The sequence below is a fragment of the Bicyclus anynana genome, chromosome 8 (assembly GCF_947172395.1).
Source record: "Bicyclus anynana chromosome 8, ilBicAnyn1.1, whole genome shotgun sequence".
Classification (NCBI taxonomy): Eukaryota; Metazoa; Arthropoda; class Insecta; order Lepidoptera; family Nymphalidae; genus Bicyclus; species Bicyclus anynana.
The window spans coordinates 9,974,241-9,995,368 of record NC_069090.1 but is presented as its reverse complement, the minus strand read 5'-3'; the positions used below and the strand labels follow the sequence as shown (position 1 = coordinate 9,995,368).

Sequence of the window (21,128 nt, the reverse complement as noted above, 5' to 3'; positions counted from 1 at the left end):
ACCAGCTGTGGCGTAAATAGGGCGGTGCCACCGGTGCCCAGGCACAGGCCGTATACTCTCGGGGGCGCAACTATAGACAGAATTATTAAGCATCAGAATGGGCAACACATTTGCAGTAGTGAACCTGCATTTGAGTTTTAGCGAGTGAGACCTAAAGGGTCTACTTTAGGGCGCAGAAACTCGCACAGGGCGCGGAAAAAGCTATTTACGGCACTACCCACTAGCCAGTATGGTATGTCTAAAGATGGTCATTTAAGCAAGATTCCCATAAACGATCCAAGAAGTAGTGTAGTAGTAAACAACACTTAATTATTCTGACTTATTTATGAATTTCAATTAGTAATCTTGAAACTTACAACATTAAATTAACTAAGACATTAGTTGCGTGAATCTATAGATAATGACCTGGTACCTGTGTTTAAATATCGTCATTTGAGCATGGTTTCCTATAAGTTAGCCAAGAAGTAGATTGATGACGGTAGCGCGAGCACTCGTAAACAACGCGTACGCAGGCATCCATCAAGTGCAGTGATTTATAGTGCCGCCGTCGAGAAGCGGTGTTATGGCTAATTGATTATCTGAAGCCGCTGCGACCTGCATCTAGGCTCTAATACCTATATGCAATACTGGGTGACCATACCGTGATAGACTTTGTTATGTTCTAACGAATATTCAAAGTTATCTTGTGAGTTTTTTTTTTCAAAATAAAGTTGTGGAGTGTGTTGTTGTTAGATACATCTGCTTTTAATATTTTGCAATTATTTTATAAATTAATTATAGGTTCCAATACCATAGGCGCGTATGATTGATTTCACCCGCGTAGTTCCCGTTCCCGTAAGCCTTCGTCGATAAATGGGATAGATAAATCTAACACTGAAAGAATTTTTCAAATCGGACCAGTAGTTCCTGAGAATAGCGAGTTCAATCAATCAAACAAACAAACAAACTGTTCATCTTTGTAATATTAGTATAGATTAGCTTCTTTGTCCGCAACGACGTAAATAATGTCGTTGTTTGTCCGTTTAATTTAGAACATTGGTTATAATTACGAGTAAGTAGATGATATTGGGTAGAGGAGAAGTAAAATTGTATAACTTTATATCTAAGCAATTATCAAAACCAATAAATATAAATACATAAATACCTACTGGCCTTTTTCTACAAAACAGCAATATATATAAATAATAGACTTCAGTACCTCAAAGTAAACTGAAATGTTAACACAACCATAGATTAAGGATAGACCATTTCATCTGAAAAAAAAAAATTTGAATGCTTTATATCGAATTAGATCTATAAGTACCTACCTACATACTCGTAATTGATAAGGTAAAATACATAAAAAATTACTCAGTAACAAAGAAAAATAAGGATTTTAGGCAACAGCATTTTAGATAAACGGTATTGCCTAAATCCTCAGTTCGCAACAAAGAAGAAGAGATCTGTAATTAAAAAAAAATAACTAGGAAGTTGAAGTAAACGTCATGATGCGGAATACGACACGCAATCAACCGTGGTGATACGGACTGTGCTTTTAGTGATGGGGGTAGGTACAATAAACACTATAAAAAATACTTTTATTTCCAAAGAATTCTATCAAAGATTACAAATTGTAGTTTTTGTTAGAATTGTACTTGTCACTTTCTAGGAGGAGCTTTGAAATAAAAAAAAAGTATGCGCTACGCATTTACGCATTTTTGTGTGGATTTCGTGTTAACTACCACAACTCGCATTGTACGCCTTGGAACTAAACTCAATTATGTGATATGTTACATTATAACCACTCCTTGAAAATCTTACTAAAAACCGTTTGCATATTACGTTACGAAGGGAGCTCAAAAAATTACAAAAGTTAAATAAAGTCGCATTTCTATAACTTTTCCACAATTTTATGTCGCCATCAACCACAAAACCTAATCACTGATAATAAAATGCTCAATTGACGCCAACAATATTACTTTGCTTATGCTTCGGAACGTGATGTTTGGATCGTGGTGTTTGGAAGTTCCTACTCACGGCCTATGTGCTGCAGTGGATATGCAGATGCAGATGTTATGTGATGATGATAATGAAACGTGTAAACTACAATTTCCAGCTAATGTACTTCATAGCTACGGTACCCGTTATGAAAAAAAAGGAAACCTACTCAACCCTACATTTAGTAAACGTTATTCTAGGTTTTAATAATTCAAAATAATAAAAAAGTTAAAATAAAAAACGTATCTTCATCTTTACGTTACGCATATTTAAAGGAAAAGTCAAGAAGTTTGGATAAGCCCATCACTATATAGCTGTTTTCTAAGCACACTTTTTTAATTAAAAATTGAAGTTTGCGGGAAAAAGGGAAATGTAATGTTTAAGATACACAGAAACAATTTTGACATTTTACGATCATACCTACAATAATAAATAATAATTAAATATTAACAAAATACATGCATTAATTAAGTAGCATTTGTATATTTTTTAGTTAATAAAGCTCTTTCAGAGTTTTATATTACAACAGTAGCTGAATTCTTTCCGTTTCAATACGTTACTTAAATAGACATGGATCATAACATCAAATAAATACCGCGTTGCAAACCAACGAATCGTCCACAATTTAGCGGTGTCGTAAACCACAAAAACAAATCATCGATAAACCGCTCCGTTGACGTCGGCATCGTCACATCACTAGCTGCGTGAAGCGTCACAGTTCGTGCTTGCGAAACGCCAAAACTATGAAAATCGGTCAACGAACTTATTTATTTGGTTCTTCCAGAGTTCCTTTATAAAAAAACAAGTAGAACCGAGCGGTTTCACCCGCGTGAATCCTTATCCAGTGGGAATACGGGGACTAAATATAGCCAATGTTACTCCCTGATAATGAAGCTTTTTATTGGTGCAAGAATTTTTTAAATCGGTCCAGTTGTTTTTGAGTTTATTAGTTACATACAAAATACAAATCCTTCATTTTTGTAATATCAGCTATGTGTAGGTAGGTATGTTATTCATATTTTTTATTATTATTTATTGTCTAATTGGGATGAACCGCAAATTTGGTCTACGTCGTTTTTATCTTCCTATGTTTTTCAAATGTGTTCAAGATATTTACGCGATACTTAAACACAAATGATCTTTTTTAAGAAAATTTTGTCTGTGTGTCTCTCAAGGCAGGGCAACGCAAGGCAGGCAGGCTCCAGGTAATCTCTGGAACGATAGAACCGATTTTGATGGGACTTTCACTGAAAGATAAAAGAGGTTATTGAGCAATATATGGGTTGGCTACTTTTTATATCAAAAATATCCTTAATTCCCATGGGATTTGAAAAAAAAAACAAATGATAGGTCATATATGGGTAAATATAAAACGCGAATCTTACAAATTGTTATTTTCTTGATAGAAACTTCAATGTTCACACCGTAGTTATAAAATACAAAGAAATAAATAGGTGTTTCAGAGTTTCACAAAAGTTCACGCGATACCTTATCGAGGGCCGTTAAAAAGTAAATAAAAGTTACGCTCAAATGGATTTAGATAAAGGCTGCCATATTGAAAAGCGTGACCAATAACAGTTGTGTATGTTATCAGTATGTGATAACAGTTCCATTTATGAATGCTACACGCCGATTGGTTGTGCCGGCAACAATGTCACTCTTGAATATTAAAATAGAATCACATTAACTTTTGAAATAGGCAACTGTTTACAAAATATAATTGAAAACTATTAAAACTGAAAGGTAAGTAACACATCAATGGTTCTAGATGATTTCAAGACTATCAAGAGATCAGATTAGGTGACTTTAACTTAAATGATTTTAACAGATATTATGTCTATGGTATTAAAATGTTCAGAATAAAAAATTACCACAAGCGCTGCTTGTGGTAAAGCCGGTGAAACCTATAAAAAAAACAAACGTCACGCGTCTCCTTGACATCCGTATAGGTACAAACTTTTTTCATAATTTGAACTTCAAAATTTAACACTAACAACAATTACGTATATTAATGTAATAATCAATAATTTCCAATAAAAATACTCCACCTTATTTCTTTAGTTTTTGTGATCAGTTTTTCAAATATTTAAAAAAATAAGACGCCATTTTTCTTGAATAATATTGAAAATTACTGATGCAACGCTACGTGTAGTACTGACTCGAAATGTATTCGTTTTTGAATTTTGTATTTGGAACAGCTACGACACCATCTTGCTTTGTGAGCTTTATCTGCCTATCAATCTGTGATAAAATGTCAATCTCCTCCATTCGACCCTATTACTCGTCAACTCATCATCCACTCCTTTACACACATGTCTTCTTTCACACACTCAAACCATCTCTTCTTAGGCGTTCCTCTCCTTTTGTGTCCTTCCACTTCGAATTTCAACATTCTTCTGGTAATATAACTTTCAAGTTTCATGCCTCCGGTTCATATGTCCATACCAAGCTATTCTTTTACTCCTCAATTTTTCTGTCACTGGCGCCACTTTTAGACTTCCTCTTATGTTGTCATTATTCTCATATTCGGCTCACTGCTGAGCTCGAGTCTCTTCTCAGGATGAAATGGGTTAGGCCAATAGTCGACCACGGTGGTTCAATGCGATTGACAGACACACGCAAATTATTAAGAAAATTCTCTGGTATGCAGGTTTCCTCACGATGTTTTTCTTTCACCGTTTGAGACACGGTTTCCTCATTCATATTTTATCTATTCTTGTCACAGCACACATCCATCTCATCATGATGTTAAGGTATAAAAGAAAACAAATTAAAATTGGCTCCCGTTTAATTTACCACGCGTCTCTCACCAATCTGTGACTTGTCTTATTTCAGATAATTAGCTACCGTTGCCGTTGCGTTATTCTCGTTCACTTTCTATTTAAACTAACTTTCTCATATCTTGTTATTTGTTTTACAATTTTAATTATGTGCTTTGTTGTTTGTTGTAAATACATGTCGTAAGTACATTGTTGACGAGATAACATCTTTGATTACGGCGTTGTAATTCATTTTGTCTGGGTAATTTATGTGTCGCCGTCGCCACTTGTACTTACTAGATGGCGCTGTGCTCATTTAGCTTCCTACTAGCGAACGCCCGCGTTTTCGTTTACGTTAAATTCCGTTTTTCACCAATACCGCAAAAGTTTAGTGGTTTAGCCATGAAAAGGTAATTCATTCAAGGACAAAACAGACAGACATTTCTGCTAATAAAATAAATATGGATACATTTAAATAGGGTTATCGGAGAAGAATGTCATCATAATAGTCAGGCTCATTTTTACTCGACGCATGCGACCAACGACATATATCGTGAATAGAAATAGACAAATTGTCGACCAATAGCGGTGAAGTAGTCCCATCTTATTTGCCCAAACGAAAGCGATATTTCTGGTTGCATTGCTATTGGTTGACATTTGTCTATTTCTCTTCACGAGATGGTACGTTTGGTCGCATGCCTACTGGGTACAGGCCTCGCTATTTTATTTAAAAATTTAATATTTAAAAATAATATAACAGGGCAAATTAAATAAACACTTGTACCTTAATTATCGTGCGTGTTACACATTACAGCTAATTATAATGAAACTAAAAAGATTGTAGTTTGCTCTGCAACAATAACTATGTATAACAATTAAAAATGCTGGATAGCATCTAAACTAGATCGTGCATCTATAATTAAAGTCACTTTTATTTATCTAATAAATATAAGAATTAAATAAAACAAAGAGCTTAAATGGAGTGAATTTATGCCCGACTGTACAGTACTAATAATCGTACTCGCATAGCTATAGTAATAGAATAATGAAGTCGTAAAATATTCTATGAACAACCCTACCTATCTCTAATTTATTAGTTATGCTTGGATATGGCGTTTAAATTTTTAACTGTCTGTCATCGTGCAGTCGTAAAAATATCGAACGACCTCGATCACGATTTCGTAATAATGGAATACGAAGATTTCGCGCCTTTATTGACCGTGACAGAGGTCCAAAGTGAATAAATTCCTCTGCTTGCACTATACCAAATGGAAAAACTGCTCCACTTAAAAAGTACTGATTTTTCTGGTAAGAAGCGGATTTTTTTTCAGTAAACTGAGGCAATGGTCATTGACTAAACGTCTTACTAAATATTGTGTCATCAAGACGGTGGTATTCTTTAAATTCTGCACGATAAAGCTTAAGATTAGTAAATTTGCTATAACTATTCTATTATTATGGCAAATGGTGCGCTTATTTCTTACTTATGTATAATTGAAATTGCGTAGGTAGGTACGTAGTATCTATGTTACAGTGCCATGGGTACTTATAAATAAAAGTAAACACCTTAGTTGGTATTTGAACCTTATTTGAAGGTTGTGCGTAAACATCGAGGGTAGAGTTGGTATGAAATATGTAAATTAAAAGTCGTCTATACTGTAGCACGAGTGTAAGATTTACCTTAGACTTCTACCTTCTATGTTCAGCCCCTGTAGCCAAGTGGCACGTTGATTCTCTTTCTACGATCGCAAACGCTTCGAAAACTAGAAAAATGTATGGAAGCGTTTGCGACCGTAGAAAGAAAATCGACATGACACTTGGCTACAGGGGCAGGTTATTTACATTTTTTTCTTTACAATTTCTACAAATCTAGTAAAACTCTTCTCTTACTTAACTAGACAGTAAAAAGTTTTACTATGAGGTACAGAAACCATCTAGGTACCTACTTACCTACAAAAAAATAAAAATGTCCAAGTACTATTTTTATTATTTGCATCCACAAAAGTAAAGTTGCAATGCAAAATCACTCACGTTGATGTTGTAGTATATCTAACGAACGCACAAATAAGATGTATGAAGGCGCGCGGAAATAATTACTGTTATCTTTTGCTACGCCAATTGTAGATTAAGGAGGCGCTACTGTAGCACCAGTGTAAGATTTACCTCACCGTTCTACCTTCATTTAGGTTATTTACTTTTTTTCATCTTTACACTTTCTACAATACCTAATAGTGTCTCCTCCTGTTTTATACCTTCACACATAGTCTGTGTAATACCTATTAGTGAAAGACAAAAAAATAAAAATGTCCAAGTACTATTTTTATTATTTGCATCCACAAAAGTAAAGTTGCAATACAAAATCACTCACGTTGATGTTGTAGTATATCAAACGAACGCACAAATAAGATGTATGAAGGCGCGCGGAAATAATTACTTTTACCTTTTGCTACGCCAATTGGCTGTACATGGGCCGTGCGCGCGCGCAGTGTGGTCGCGGCCTCAGCGACGCCATCTTCGCGTTCCTTTTTTAAAATACGCGTTCCACGGTTTTTGTTTTGTTCTGGTGCGTTTGAATTTTATTGGCACTTAATATTTGTTTGTTTGACATAAATTCTAATTATTTTGGAGTTATTTTAACTATCCCCTGACGGTTTGTAATGTGCAGATTTAATTTTAGCTCAGTGTAGAACTATCTTTATCTTAAAAAGCAATAATATGTTGATAATGAAATATTAGAATACCTTTTATCATCAGCCTAATTATATCGGTCTACTACCAGGCCAGGCACTCCTTTTTTCTTATAGGAGAGCGAATGTGGTGGTTCGACATCACGCTCCTCTATTAAATAACACCATAATTATTGGATAAGTATGTATGTTTATCAGATATCAGATGTTAATGATAATGATTGGGTCGGGCTTAATGTGACATCTAAGGCACGGCACATATATAAGTAACTTTCCTACTCCAAGCTGAGAAACTTTAAGGGGTATATTTCACAGCCTGACTGACCTGACCTGACTTAACCCGAAGCCATGATAAAGTCACCTATGCTACCAGGTTATTATTAACCTGATTATAAATTCACACCGCGCACATCGTCAAAATTGGATGACATACTTTATCGAAACACAGGAGTAAAAATTTTATCCTGTTTATACAAATCGCGTTACTTTTTGCTCAACCTGATAATGAACCAAATAATACCTAGGTGCATTACCTATTGTATTAGAAATCGTTGATTGGAGACCTATCGACGAAATTCGATGCAATGCAAAACCGCTAGGGTGCCCAAATCGTCCACCCGTTCCCATATGGTGCATATTGTTTATGGAAAGAAAAACGAAAACAAAACACCGAACTGTTCGGTGCTTAAGTATTATAGTTAAGTTGGTATTGTGTCGGCCACAGCGGGGGAAGCCCGCCCGCTGGGTCGCTCTCGACTCTAAGACCAAATTACTAGTTCACCTCGGTCACCTTGCTTGCCAGATTACACATACGGATCGGGGCATTTAGGGTGGATTATACTCGTATAGGATGGAATCGTCGAGAAAATTGTGTTTAGAACTAGGTTTCACTTTGTGCAAGTTAATTATGAGCAGTGAGAGTTAAAACACAAAAAAAAAATAAAAAAATTAGAACCGCTTTCAAAAACGTAAAACGTATTGACTAAACTAAAAAGCGAAAAATAACATTATAATATTTTTCTGCTGCTTTGCTGTTGATTACCTGCTGATCCATTTGAAGGCGATGCTAATTTGATGATGTATTAATTCAAGCCATTTAAAGATTTAGGTTTTTCAGACAGTGTTCATTCAAAGACGGCTTAGCACCGCCTTCAAATTAATCAACATATATAAACATACAGTCGAATTAAAACCTCCTCCGTTTTTTTAAGTCGGTTAATAAAGAATAACAAAATTAATCGATTATTATAATACTTACTGTTTAATAAAATGATTTTGAAATCTTCTTCAATAGCAATCATTTATAATAGCTCGCTACCAAAGATTTTATAATAATACCGTTGCCCGCTACTGGGTACAGTTTTCTAAAAAGAGAGGTTTCTGTGCTGCAGTGGTTGGTGGCGATTAACCACCAGTAATAAGGTATTCGGTTAAAAAGTTACAAATACACAATATATTATGTATTTTTACCTTACCTTACCTTTATTATCCTGCTTATATTTCACAAATAATATTTTCTTTACCTACCACCAATGTAAGTACCAATGTTGTACTTAAACACAAACGTATGAAGTTGAATGTTACCGTTGGTCATATTAACCTCTCAATACACGATGTTGAATAAAACTCGCCGAACGATGTCAATAATTTTAATTTTTATATGGCTGTAGCTTGTTTTGTTGAATCGACTCATTAGCACTAGGGGGTACATCCACATAGTGATGTATACGAAAATTTGAGTAGGCACTGGCACAATACACGACACACACACATAATATAATTATGTATATAAATAGTAATGCATAATAGCTAAATATTATGTTCAATAAATAAGATCATATTATTTTAAAAAACAATTACGCTCCTAAATATATAGGTAGATTTTTATAACAATATATAGTTAATTGTACGTATTACACCTAAAATACATTAACTTCCCGCCTTTTTATCCAACTTCGTAAAAAAAATATACATTAACAGCTTTATTAGAAATTAACATTCATTACAATAGCAAAAGTGTAAAAAATTACCTATTTCTTAGGAAATATCACAAGAAGTAAGACATTATTAAGTGAAGCGTTAGGCTAAAAATGCAAAAATGCAAAAAGCAAAATAGGGACGACGAATAGAAATATAAATAGAAGACCACAAGTAAAACATTTACCTATTTCTTAAAAAATATCACGAGAAGTAAGACACTGTTAGTGGAGTAGCTAACTAAAAATTCAAAAGCAAAATACGAACGATGAATAGAAATGAGAGACATAAGCGAAAGTAATTATTTAATATTACTTGTACTAAAATATAATATCGTTTACCGTAACTATACCACGTCCCACACAGTACGAAGCATACTTCTGGCAGATTGCAATCTCGATTTTGGTTTTAACATCGGAGTAAAATCAGTGGGAAGCATCCGCGTTCGCTCCATACGAGCTATAGTGCTTTAATACTGATTTTATGAGGTTTACAAGGCGTCAGAGTTGCGGTAAAAGAATGAGCTCTCTCAGCGGTGGACGTATGAAATATAGTGTTTAACGCCGCGCGGCTTGTACGAGCGGCGCCCCGCCGTGCGGGACTGTCCGGGATAGCTTTGAGGCTTCGTCACCCTGGGAATAGGTATACACAGGTTTATTATTTTATTGTTATGGAGCATAGAAAAATGTTTATGATAGCTACTGGTTGGGTTCTTTCACGATGTTTTATTCTTCTACTTCGATTTAAAACGTGCTATTATTGGTAGGTGCATTTACTTACTTATTTTAGACAGTGGTGCCAGTCACAGCAAATACTCAAAACGTTAGTTAAAAATATTGTCAATGATTCTCAGACAGGGTTGAAATATAGAGTACCTAATAAATTTTAATAATGAATTAAAAAAAATCCCAAATAGATAATAATTAATAGATACATATTGTAAATGCGACTGTGACTTTGTTTATTTGTCTTTCACGCCTAAATCACTAAACCGATTAAAATGATCTTTTACCAATGAAAACCTACATTATCAGCAAGTAACATAGGCTATACTTCATCCCTGTATTCAAACGGAAATGCCGATGTCGCTCTGACATCGCGATGTGCGTGACATCATGCAGATTGCGACCGATCATTTTTATCGAACGTCCTGCCGTTAGCGCTGCAGGCACATGGTTTTATTGGATGGTGAGTGGCTAGCATTATATGCCTACGTATAGGTCTATTGCAAAACAGATTTCAAGTAGGTAGGTATAGTCGGATACACTCTTTCGGAGTCAGTACGCGCATAAATAAATTACGTCGTGCTCCTCTACGTAACCGGTGATACCTAAAATGCTACTGCACAGCTTAACGCAGGATGTTCTGAAACGTCATAAATATTGCATTCAACTATACCTGCTTATAGTAGATACGTTGAAAGGGAGTAGGTAAAGTGGCGTATAAACAATAATTTATAGCACACAACATAGTTGTATGCACCGGTGTTACGATGATGGGCCAATAAAAGTAAATCATAAGTAAATTCAACAGGAGCTACTAAGACCTACCAATAAACATAAAATGCTTACCTAAAATGGGAGTACAATTTGTAGTAGTAAAATCATCTATTAAACTTAACAGCGCAAAAGGTGGTACCTACATAATTTAACTGCCATTTTCAATAAATTATCAAACGACATTTTATATCCGTAAATAAAGGCAACGACACGTCAGCGTATTATCTATTATTATTTTAAATTTCATCCATATCGGTTCAGTAGTTACGGCGTTAAAAGTAACAAACATTCATACAAACTTTCGCGTTTATAATATTAGAAGGATGATGATCAGAGGATGATCATAAGGCAACTAAGTGATAAAAAACATAATAGGTAATAAAAACCTATTTCTAACTAACTTCTTTATCTAGACCTCCAGCCCTTATTCACGTATTTTTTTTTAATTTTTGCATTATCTGATTTGTCTGATTATGCATCATAAATAGGAGTAGCAAAGACAAACAATGAATATATCAATTGGATAGGTATCTACTAGATTAAAATTAGAAACATTTCCGCGTATCTACCTGCCAAAATCACTTTACCAAAACAAATTGTTGTTTAATGTGTGTGTAATAATAAACAGAAGTCGTTTATTTACCGCTCAGTTTATTCTGTTATTTCACACCTGTTTATTTAATTGATCTACGGACATTTTTTTAGGTTTTTTTTTAATTGCAATGGCAAGATGTCGTTCTATAATCCTTGAGTTCCAAAAATAATTCTATTAGGAAGATCTTACAAAAAAGTGATCTAAGTACTTTGTAATTGAAATTGAAGACCATTACGTGCTGATTAAAAAAACAAATATCTTCAAATAAAATAAATTGTTTTTTATTTTTTTATGCTTCATTGTAGGTAAGATGTTTTTCTACTTTGTTTTACTTAATCGTTTTTATTATATCATGTCAGCCTGCTAAATATTTCCTCTTTATAATATTAGTACCTATCTACCTACCTAAGTTTAGAGATAAGTATCTATAGGTACCAGTGGCGAAGGATGGAATTTAGATAAAGGTTAGCCAACCCAAAGAAAATTTCATATAGCATGATACTAACTCCGGTTTCATATATATCTAGATTCAGTACTATAATAATATGAAGGATTTGTAAAGGTAACCCGGCAGGAATCGGCTTTGTATGAACTCTTCGCCGCTGAACATAGATACTAATATAACAATGAAGAAAGATTTGATTGTTTCTTTGCATTTAATAGGCTTTGAAACTACTGGACCGATTTTCAAAATTCTTTCACTAATGGAAATTTACACTAACAGAGAGGAACATAGGCTATATTTTCTCACGGGAACGGAAGCTATGCGTCAAAGGTAAATTGAATGGAATGCCGTTGCGTTTGCGTTTCCTGAAACTTATACTTAATTTGAACACCTTTAAAGCAAGAGTGAATAGGCATCTTCTAAGTAAGCGCGCTCCAACTTAGACCGCATTAATGCTTACCATCAGGCTTAATTGTAGTCAAGCGCTGGTCTATATTGCATAAAAAAAAAGAAGAAACTTTTCCTCCCACCCTGGGACTGGGGACGCAGTCATTGATTGTCCAACTTTATTCAAAGTTTAAAAAATATAAGATATCTATAATCTTCTTGAACATGTTAGCAAGCAAGACTGACTCGCCGATCCTGCAGAAATTTATTTCTGTTTTGGTGCGGTGAGATAGTTTTTATTTTTTTTTCTTAAATGTAATTTGTGTACCTACCTACTAACATAATTTTTAAGTTTGTAACTAACCAATGTAACTAAACAATTATATTATTATTATATATAATAATTCTAGTCTCAGTTGGTTCTTGCCATAAAAACATCTCAATGCCATAAATAAATAATAAATAAATATACTTAAACAATACCCATCACTATCTAGCCCCAAAGTAAGCATACAGAGTAGCTTGTGTTATGGGTGCTAAGATAGTTGACATTATAATATTAATATACAATTATATACTACATATAAATACTTATATAATGTATAAACACAGACACTGGAAAACACCCATGCTCATCACACAAATATTTTCCAGTTGTGGGAATCGAACCCACGGCCGTGGATGCAGAAAGCAGGGTCACTACCCACTGCGCCACGCGGCCGTCAATGCCATTGTCAGGTTCATTGTGAAACTATGTCAGCGGCGCTACACCATGGCTAATGTAATGGTACTCTCACACGTGGCGGTATCGCCGTTAAGGCCGACTTAAAGATTAGTCGCGGCGAGCCACGGGACAACGTATAGGGTTGATAATTTTTTTTTTATGAAACTTTGCATGTTATAAAATTTTATATTATGCATTTCAGCTTTACTGTAACCATTGTTTTTAACACGCATATTAGCTTCACTTGTGACTATGTATGTAAGAAAATCTTTGAATGTTAATTTGACCTACTTTCCGGTCTTCGATTAGGATGAAATTTTGCACACGCTCTGTGTACTGATGATATGGTGGCTTCCCCGAGATGGCGGACTGGCTGTTTTAAATCCACCCCCATGATATGGATATCAAATGAAAGGGTTTGCTGTCAGGAATTCGAAAAAATAGTCACGTGACGTAAATCTAATATGGCGGACGTCCATGATGGCGGACAGGCTATTTGAAATGCACCCCTACATGGTATGGATATCAAGCGAGTTTTTTTTAGTTTTTTAAACTATTCATTATTCAACTCTGAAGTTACCTAGTCCTAGTATATTGGGCACTTCTGACCATTTCATTAGTTGGAAGTATTTTTCGTTGATATGTGAACTAAAATACATAAGTTACTAAATTACATGCCAAAGCATTATTCCCGCGGTGGGAATGGAACCCGTCGTCTCGGATGCAAATAGTCGCTACCCACTGAGCAGAGCGGTGGTCAAAAGATTCATCTTATAACAAGTGACACCCCTGTCTAAACAGTTAACTCAGCGTGAATTGGAAACAACCATCTGACGTGATTTTATGATTTTGTTACACTAAATTACTCGTATCTACACGAAAAGTATAATCTCGTCGTCTCGTTTTCATACTTCTGTCTCCTTGAACCAGCGACATGTTAGTTGTGCATAATTCCATTTCTACTGTACTTTTGAATGTGTCAATTTATGACCAAAACTGCTTCTACGCTGATTCACTCTGTAGGTAGGTATACTCTTGATGAGCCAGTATCTTTACATCCCTATTATAAAGGCATCAAGGTTGATTATTAAGCTTATAAACCTCTTCAGCACCAGTCCATACGTCCAAGCTGTGATTAGAGTCTTACAGAAGACGGCCTTAGAAAAGGTTTTGTCCTTTTCATTCTTATTTCCCTGGTGTCCTGATGTTCGTCTCTGGAAGAACTTAACTGCTTGCTCATATTATTTCTATTAATTTCTAAATTACTGCGGCTAATTGCCTCCATTACTGACAGAAGGGCTGATTCATTTTTTGCGCATACGATCAGCCTAACTGTCTAACGTGGAATAACCGTATTTCTGCCACCTTTCCACGTGGGCATGATTTGAATATCTTTTATAATAATTTTAATTCACTAATATCATAAAAAAGTCGTCAAGATATCCTGTATTCTGGCTAAAATAAGTCAAGTCAAGTCACATTGTATATGGTGACTCCGTTCGCAGTATTACATTATAACTGATAAACAAACTCGATTGAACATACAACATAACTTTGTGACCGCAGACGTTATGGCTGCGGTTAAAGAAGAAAAGAGTATACATACCTTAGAGTTTAATATATTTTTATTATTCGTTGTATTTATTTATATTGTTTTTAATAACATGATCTTTATACGCTTCCAAGATGATGAGCATAGGACAACGCTTTGTGGTCGTGTTGTTGATATGGATTATGAAGTTGTTTCTCTGTGATTGCCCATTAATATCATGGCAATCTGATTGTGCCAACAGCTATTACTATAAATAAAATCGTATGCTAATTCAAAATGTATAAACTGAGGCAACTAATATTACAATTTGATACTGACCATTCGCTTTGTTCACAGGTCTGGTTTCAAAACAAGCGGTCAAAGGAACGGCGTCTAAAACAGCTGACGTCGATGGGCAGGGGGCCTTTCTTCGGCTCGTCGCGCAAGATGCGCGGCTTCCCCATGAACCTGTCCCCGGGGGGCCTGGAGGAGGGGCCGCCGGGGTTCCCATACTTCGCGACAGCAGATGGAAAGTTCGAATTTGGCTATGGCCCGCCGTTTCACCATGACGCGCCGTTCTTCCATCCGCCGCCCGCTATGCCGTTCAACCAGCCAGGTTAGTAGACTCTTCAGGACTATTGATCTGAATATTTTTTTACCCAGAAATAACAAATTATGTAACCTTGGTAGGTTACATAATTTGTTATTTCTGGGTAAAAAGAAGTATCTGAGCTCCGTAACCCATCTTGCCTGATGACAAAAATGATTTAAATAAAAGAGAAATTAGGTGATCCATTTGTGCCTTTAAGTGCAAGTACTAAAATAGCCTTAACTTCTTGATATCATCAACCTATATTCGGCTCACTGCTGAGCTCGAGTCTCCTCTCAGAATGAGAGGGGTTACTCTAATTCTTGATATGGATTGTCTGATTTTGAAGTAGATAATACTAAATATGTCTGGAGAAACATGCGCTTAGTAAATTCTAAATAAATCTTCTTATAAAACGCTGACCGGTAAAAAGTTTAACCGGTCCGCGGTTTTTAACTTAAAAGTTTTGGTGGAGCGAATTTTTTCGCTGGAACGTTGCTCTTTTTGCTCTGATTTAAAAGTGTCTACGTCGTTTGCTTTACTTAAAAATGTTTTATTTTCATCTATTTTTATCCACCGTGACTCATCGAGTCGCACCTGAGAAAATTTGTTAAAACATTCTTCATTGTGCGACACAGCTTGTAACAGCTTGAAACTTGAATAAATTAATCCTAGTATTTCTATTTTACTTATTTGGCTCATGTTTTGCGTGGGATTGCTTTTTATATTCCACTTTTTTGTACGGAGCAATGGCCAGCCGAATGTCGATAACCCAAATATTCCTATACAAACTAAAGTCTAAACCTTTGGCGAATGTTGTTTGGAGTATCTGTTATTTGGGGAAGGTTAAATGTTTTGGCGTATGATATTATAGCACAGACCAAAGACATTCCTACTCCAGACTTTTATTTTGAAGTTATTTAAAAGAAAAACCCAATAATTGAATGCCATACCTAGGGTTTGAACCCGAAACGTATCGTGTAAACTAGCCAACGCCCCTCGGTTTCACCCACGTAGTTCCCGTTCCCATGAGAATAAGAGGATTTTTTTTTCTTTATTATTTACAAATTAGCCCTTGACTGCAATCTCACTTGATGGTAAGTGACGAAGCAATCTAAGATGGAAGCGGGCTAACTTGTTAGGAGGAGGATGAACATCCACACCCCTTTCGGTTTCTACATGACATCGTACCGGTACGCTAAATCGCTTGGCGGTACGTCTTTGTCGGTAGGGTGGTAACTAGCCACGGCCGAAGCCTCCCACCAGCTAAACTTGGATAGACTATGACACTCACGATTAACGTGGTTTTCTAGTGGTAACGAATTTTCAACATCGGATCTAGAGACTACTACCTACCACACAAACTTTACCTCTTTGTAATATTAGTGCCTATAGCTAAACAGGCTTTTAACTGAAGCAGGTCGTTTCCCAGGTGGTATGGAGACGCTGCAAGGCGGCGAGTTCCAGGACCAGTTCCCTCATCACGAGCACCTGGTGCTGCCGCGGCCTTCTTCCCCCGAGTTCGCGTTCGGCGACGCCCCCCCTCCTCTCCACCCCGAGGGTCTGGTGTGGTAGCTGAAGCCGGAGCCGCGTGACTACCACGAATGATGCGGCTCGACTGGCTTTTAAGTGGACTAAGTGGTTAAATTTTAAACATCACGTGAAAAAAGTGACTATTACGAAAAAAATATTGTTTTAGTTTTTTGTTTTTTAGAGAAATGAACTATTAGATATACTTAGTACTTAGATACATTTCAAAATTATCATCAATATCAGCCGATGGACATCCACAGGAAATAGGTATTTGTAAGCACTTCGAAACATCACGATCCTGAACCGCCTGCATCCAGCGAATCCCTGCGACTCGCTTGATGTCGTCAGTCCAACTGGTGGAGGGTCGACCAACACTGCGCTTTCTAGTGCGGGGTATTCCAGCACCTTGGGACCCCAACGTCCATCGACTCTTCGAACTATAAATTTCAAAATGCTGTATTGATTATTATTTGCTATTTAGAATCATCTCCGTTTCGAATGACCATTGTTTTGGTATTCAAATTTTAAAATGTAAAAGTATTTTGTACAATTTAAAAATAGGTACTTCTAGGTACTTTCAGTAGATTTTTATACATTTTAATGAACTTATGGGCTATTTCATGACATGACATTTGCCGTTTTATGTACAAATCTATCGTTGTCCAAAAACTTTTATTATTCTACAAATGGATATTAAAACTGGCACTAAAAAGTAAGTTCATCATCATTTTATTATAATTTTCGAATCAGTATCTTTTATTTATTGTTAAATATATTGTAAAATGTAGCGAATATTAAAAGTATTGTAAATAAAAAAGAAAAGTCCTTACTTACTTTATCTGGGCATTGCCTTTAGTTTTTATCAGTTATATTATTATTAACTTGGTTCAATTAAATATAAAATGTCATATAATAATGCGATTAACATCTATAAAACTTCAATTTCTTTTTTAAATTTCAAAATATATATTATTTTTCTTGACAATATTGCCGCTCTGCCCAGATTAAAGTTATTCTTTGGACTTTTACTTTCCTTTACAGTGGTGTAACTGTCACGACCAGGCTCCAAAAAAAAAATCAAATTTAGTTAAATTCACCAAAATGAATTTCAGTTAATATGTTTTTAGTCAGTTATTTATGATTTTTCGATGGTTTTTATGTTGAGGAATTGCGAATTAGTTAATTTTAGGGGGTGACGTCATTTTAGTTTCTGCGAGGGTGTGTAGTTACACCACTGACCCTGTAAAATATTTTACTAAGTACTTAATAAATTGTGATTGATTGTGAATATTGTACAGAAATGTGATTATATTATTAGTAAATATCGATATTTTATTAAGTTAAACAAAAAACTAATTTATTTACATTTAGCAATTGAAAATGTAAGCGGATATTTTGGTTCCTATTTTAAATATAGTAGTTAACTGGTAGTTAACACATTTTTGTTTTGTATATTTATTAACTAATTTCTAATAAATAGCTTACCCTTGTGATTAGGGCGAAATAAATTTATATTATGCACACATAAACAAACTGTCGATGTAAATAAATATATTGTGTAAATATAACTATAGGTAATTAGTACATTGCTGAGCGATTTTTTATTACCTAATTGTCTATATCGTAATTACATGTTTTGTGTATAACATACCATAGGTAGATATATTATGCACTACTTCAACTATATTTTCACACAATATATATGTACCTACTTATAGTTTATGTGATACTATTTTGTACATAATATATTTAGATGAATCTTTTATATTTTGACTTTATTTTGTTCCATTGTTAAATATGTAATTTAACTGAAGGGGTAACATCGTATATATTATATTTAATGTACAAATTTACGCTGCGTTTATTTTTATATACCTCGAGTCGGTATAAAAATATATCAGTTTTACTTAACATTGTAATGTATTGAATATAAAATATATATATATATATATATATATTCCGAGTAGTACACACTCGTTCATCTAAATTATTTAAAGAATTTTACAAATAAACTGTAAAAAACTGTAATATATTATCTGTATGCGCGAATTATTTTTCGAAAGCATTTCTGTAATTAAGGGAACATTGTATAATAATAGATATATATATATTTAATATGACCACATTGTTGTTTGGTTCACGATTTCAACTTATAAACAAACAAAAACGCGTTTGGCATGAAAATACATGTTCGAATATTAATAAAAACCAATAACTAAGAGTACTTGGCAAGTCTTATGTGTTTCGCGTATTTTTTATATATAACTAGCTTTGCCCCGTTTCACACACGTAAAACTTATTCCCGTAGGAACATCAGACTAAAAAGTAGTCTTTACCTAAGTCAAATTTCATCCAAATCCTAGCCATTCTAACTACAGTCATTACGTCGAAAAAATCGGCTTTGAAATACAAACGAACCGAGATAGCTGAAAGTTTCGTATCTCAACAGAGATTACAGAGTTATTGTAAATAAACTGAATTCAAACGTTCTTACAAAATGGTGGAAAATGCACATGTGAAATGGTCAAGAATTTGAAGTTAAGTTTTTCATTTAAAATTCAGCTTTTTCAGGTCTCTTGCATTTCAAATTGTGTATAATAACTATCAATCAATCAATTTATTTATTTGCAGATACATGCATTATTTATACAGGTGGTCGGTAGATGTAGATGGTAAATGTATCTTGCCAATTAGGCATGCAAATTATTTATTAAGTATTTAATGATTCAAAAGACAATTTCGCCATTTAAAATTTACATCTTTACAATTAAAATATGTATGAAAATAACAATAATATCAACTTAAATACTCATTTACACTGTAGAATGCCTGTTGAGTTAGGTATTTATATAAATTATTTTTAAAGCAATCTATATTCTTTTTTTTCCTAATTTCTTTTGGTAACTTATAATAAATTCTTACTGCCGCAATGAATAAACTATTATGGTACAGAGTAGTTTTATGTTGTTCGCATCTAAATTTATCATTGTCGCGTTTATTTTCATAAGGTATAAATATTTTTTTGTTATTAACTACAAACATGACTACTTCATAAATATATAATGATGGTACCGTTAATATTTTTAATTTTTTGAAGAACGGTTTACAACTGTCTTGTTGACATAATTTACAAATTGCTCTGATGCATCTTTTTTGCGCTATCAATAAACTATTTAGACTATTCGGAAGTTTTCGTATTCATCAATAGTGTAAAAACTCGAAACAAGACATGGCATATACTTAAGTATGACTGCCACTATGTCAATCGAGTTTAACTTTCTAGAGTGGTATAAAAACGTATTTCGCAGTATTATTAACAACCACTGTTTTGTTTTAAATATTGTTCATATTAATTGTATCTTTAAACTCTTTGCATATTAAGATTTCTAAATCCTCCATGAGTAACTATAAAATTCGGTGGCGTTCATTTTTTGTAGCGCTATTCTGATACAATATTTTTATAACTCTAGAGTGTGAGTCTCGAATTTGTCTCTCTCTCTATGTCTAACATGATACTATAGATAGAGACGAATTCGAATTTCTCTGTCGAGTTATACAAATCGTTAAAATATTTTATATATCTATATAATATGATTTTTTTATATGTACACCAAAATATATATAAAAAAATCATACCATAGGACAGAAACAAAGTATAAAAGTTACAGAAACAAAGGCGGCCTTATCGCTTCGTATCAATTACCTACAGGCAACTTTACTTTTTAATCTTTCATAGGCCAATATAGTGGGATATAATTTAAAATCGTGAATCAATGTCCAATGTACATAAGGGTAAACAGGATCACTAATTAAGTATGTACTTATAACTGTAAGTGTCAATATTCGGTACATACTTGTTGTCTATCTGTACTTAGTAAATGAAATAAAAATATAATGGAATTGTCTGTAAGAATAAAATCTATTCGATAAATTAATACTACGTTTTATTTTATTTATCTACCTTTAATTGCAATCAAATTTAAAGATACCCAAAGCTTTTTAGGGTTCCGTAGTCACACAACCCTTATAGTTTCGCCATGTTAAAGACCATTGAATCAGTCAATTTGCTCTTTTTGCTAGATATAACTGGGGCTGTAACCATGTTACTTGTCGAAACGCTAACGCTTCGAAAACTAAAAAAATGTCTGGTCATGATTAGTGGCGTGCACAAAGTTCTTAACTAGGGTAGGCACTATATGTAGAAATTGTACAAAATTGAAAATTCTTCCTCCAATACAGGTTCGTTATGTATTCTCAGGGTATGCATTGCGGGAAACCTACGTGTCACATAGCGACAGGCCCAGATCTATTAAGTATAGAATAATGAAATTATCTCTTACTGCCTCATTATTTTAGTGTTTAGCGTATATTGCTTCGGATCACAAGGTTCGAGTCCTGGATCGGAATGGAAGAAATGGAATGACA

At 34.4% G+C, this 21,128-nt stretch overlaps 1 protein-coding gene across 3 annotated transcripts in view; it reads left to right on the top strand.

Annotated features, from left to right (window-relative positions):
• LOC112054918 (LIM/homeobox protein Lhx1) overlaps positions 1 to 20,638 on the top strand; it is an 80,184-nt gene extending 59,546 nt beyond the window's left edge. For 2 of the 3 annotated variants that reach the window (XM_052883121.1, XM_052883119.1), the window contains exons 6-7: positions 14,939 to 15,197; positions 16,591 to 20,638. In XM_052883121.1, coding sequence (XP_052739081.1) covers positions 14,939 to 15,197; positions 16,591 to 16,745 — 414 coding nt within the window. In that variant the 3' untranslated portion in view covers positions 16,746 to 20,638. The remainder of the gene's footprint in view (positions 1 to 14,938; positions 15,198 to 16,590) is intronic. The other variant, XM_052883120.1, reaches the window with a different exon arrangement.
• The last annotated feature ends 490 nt before the right edge of the window (positions 20,639 to 21,128 follow it).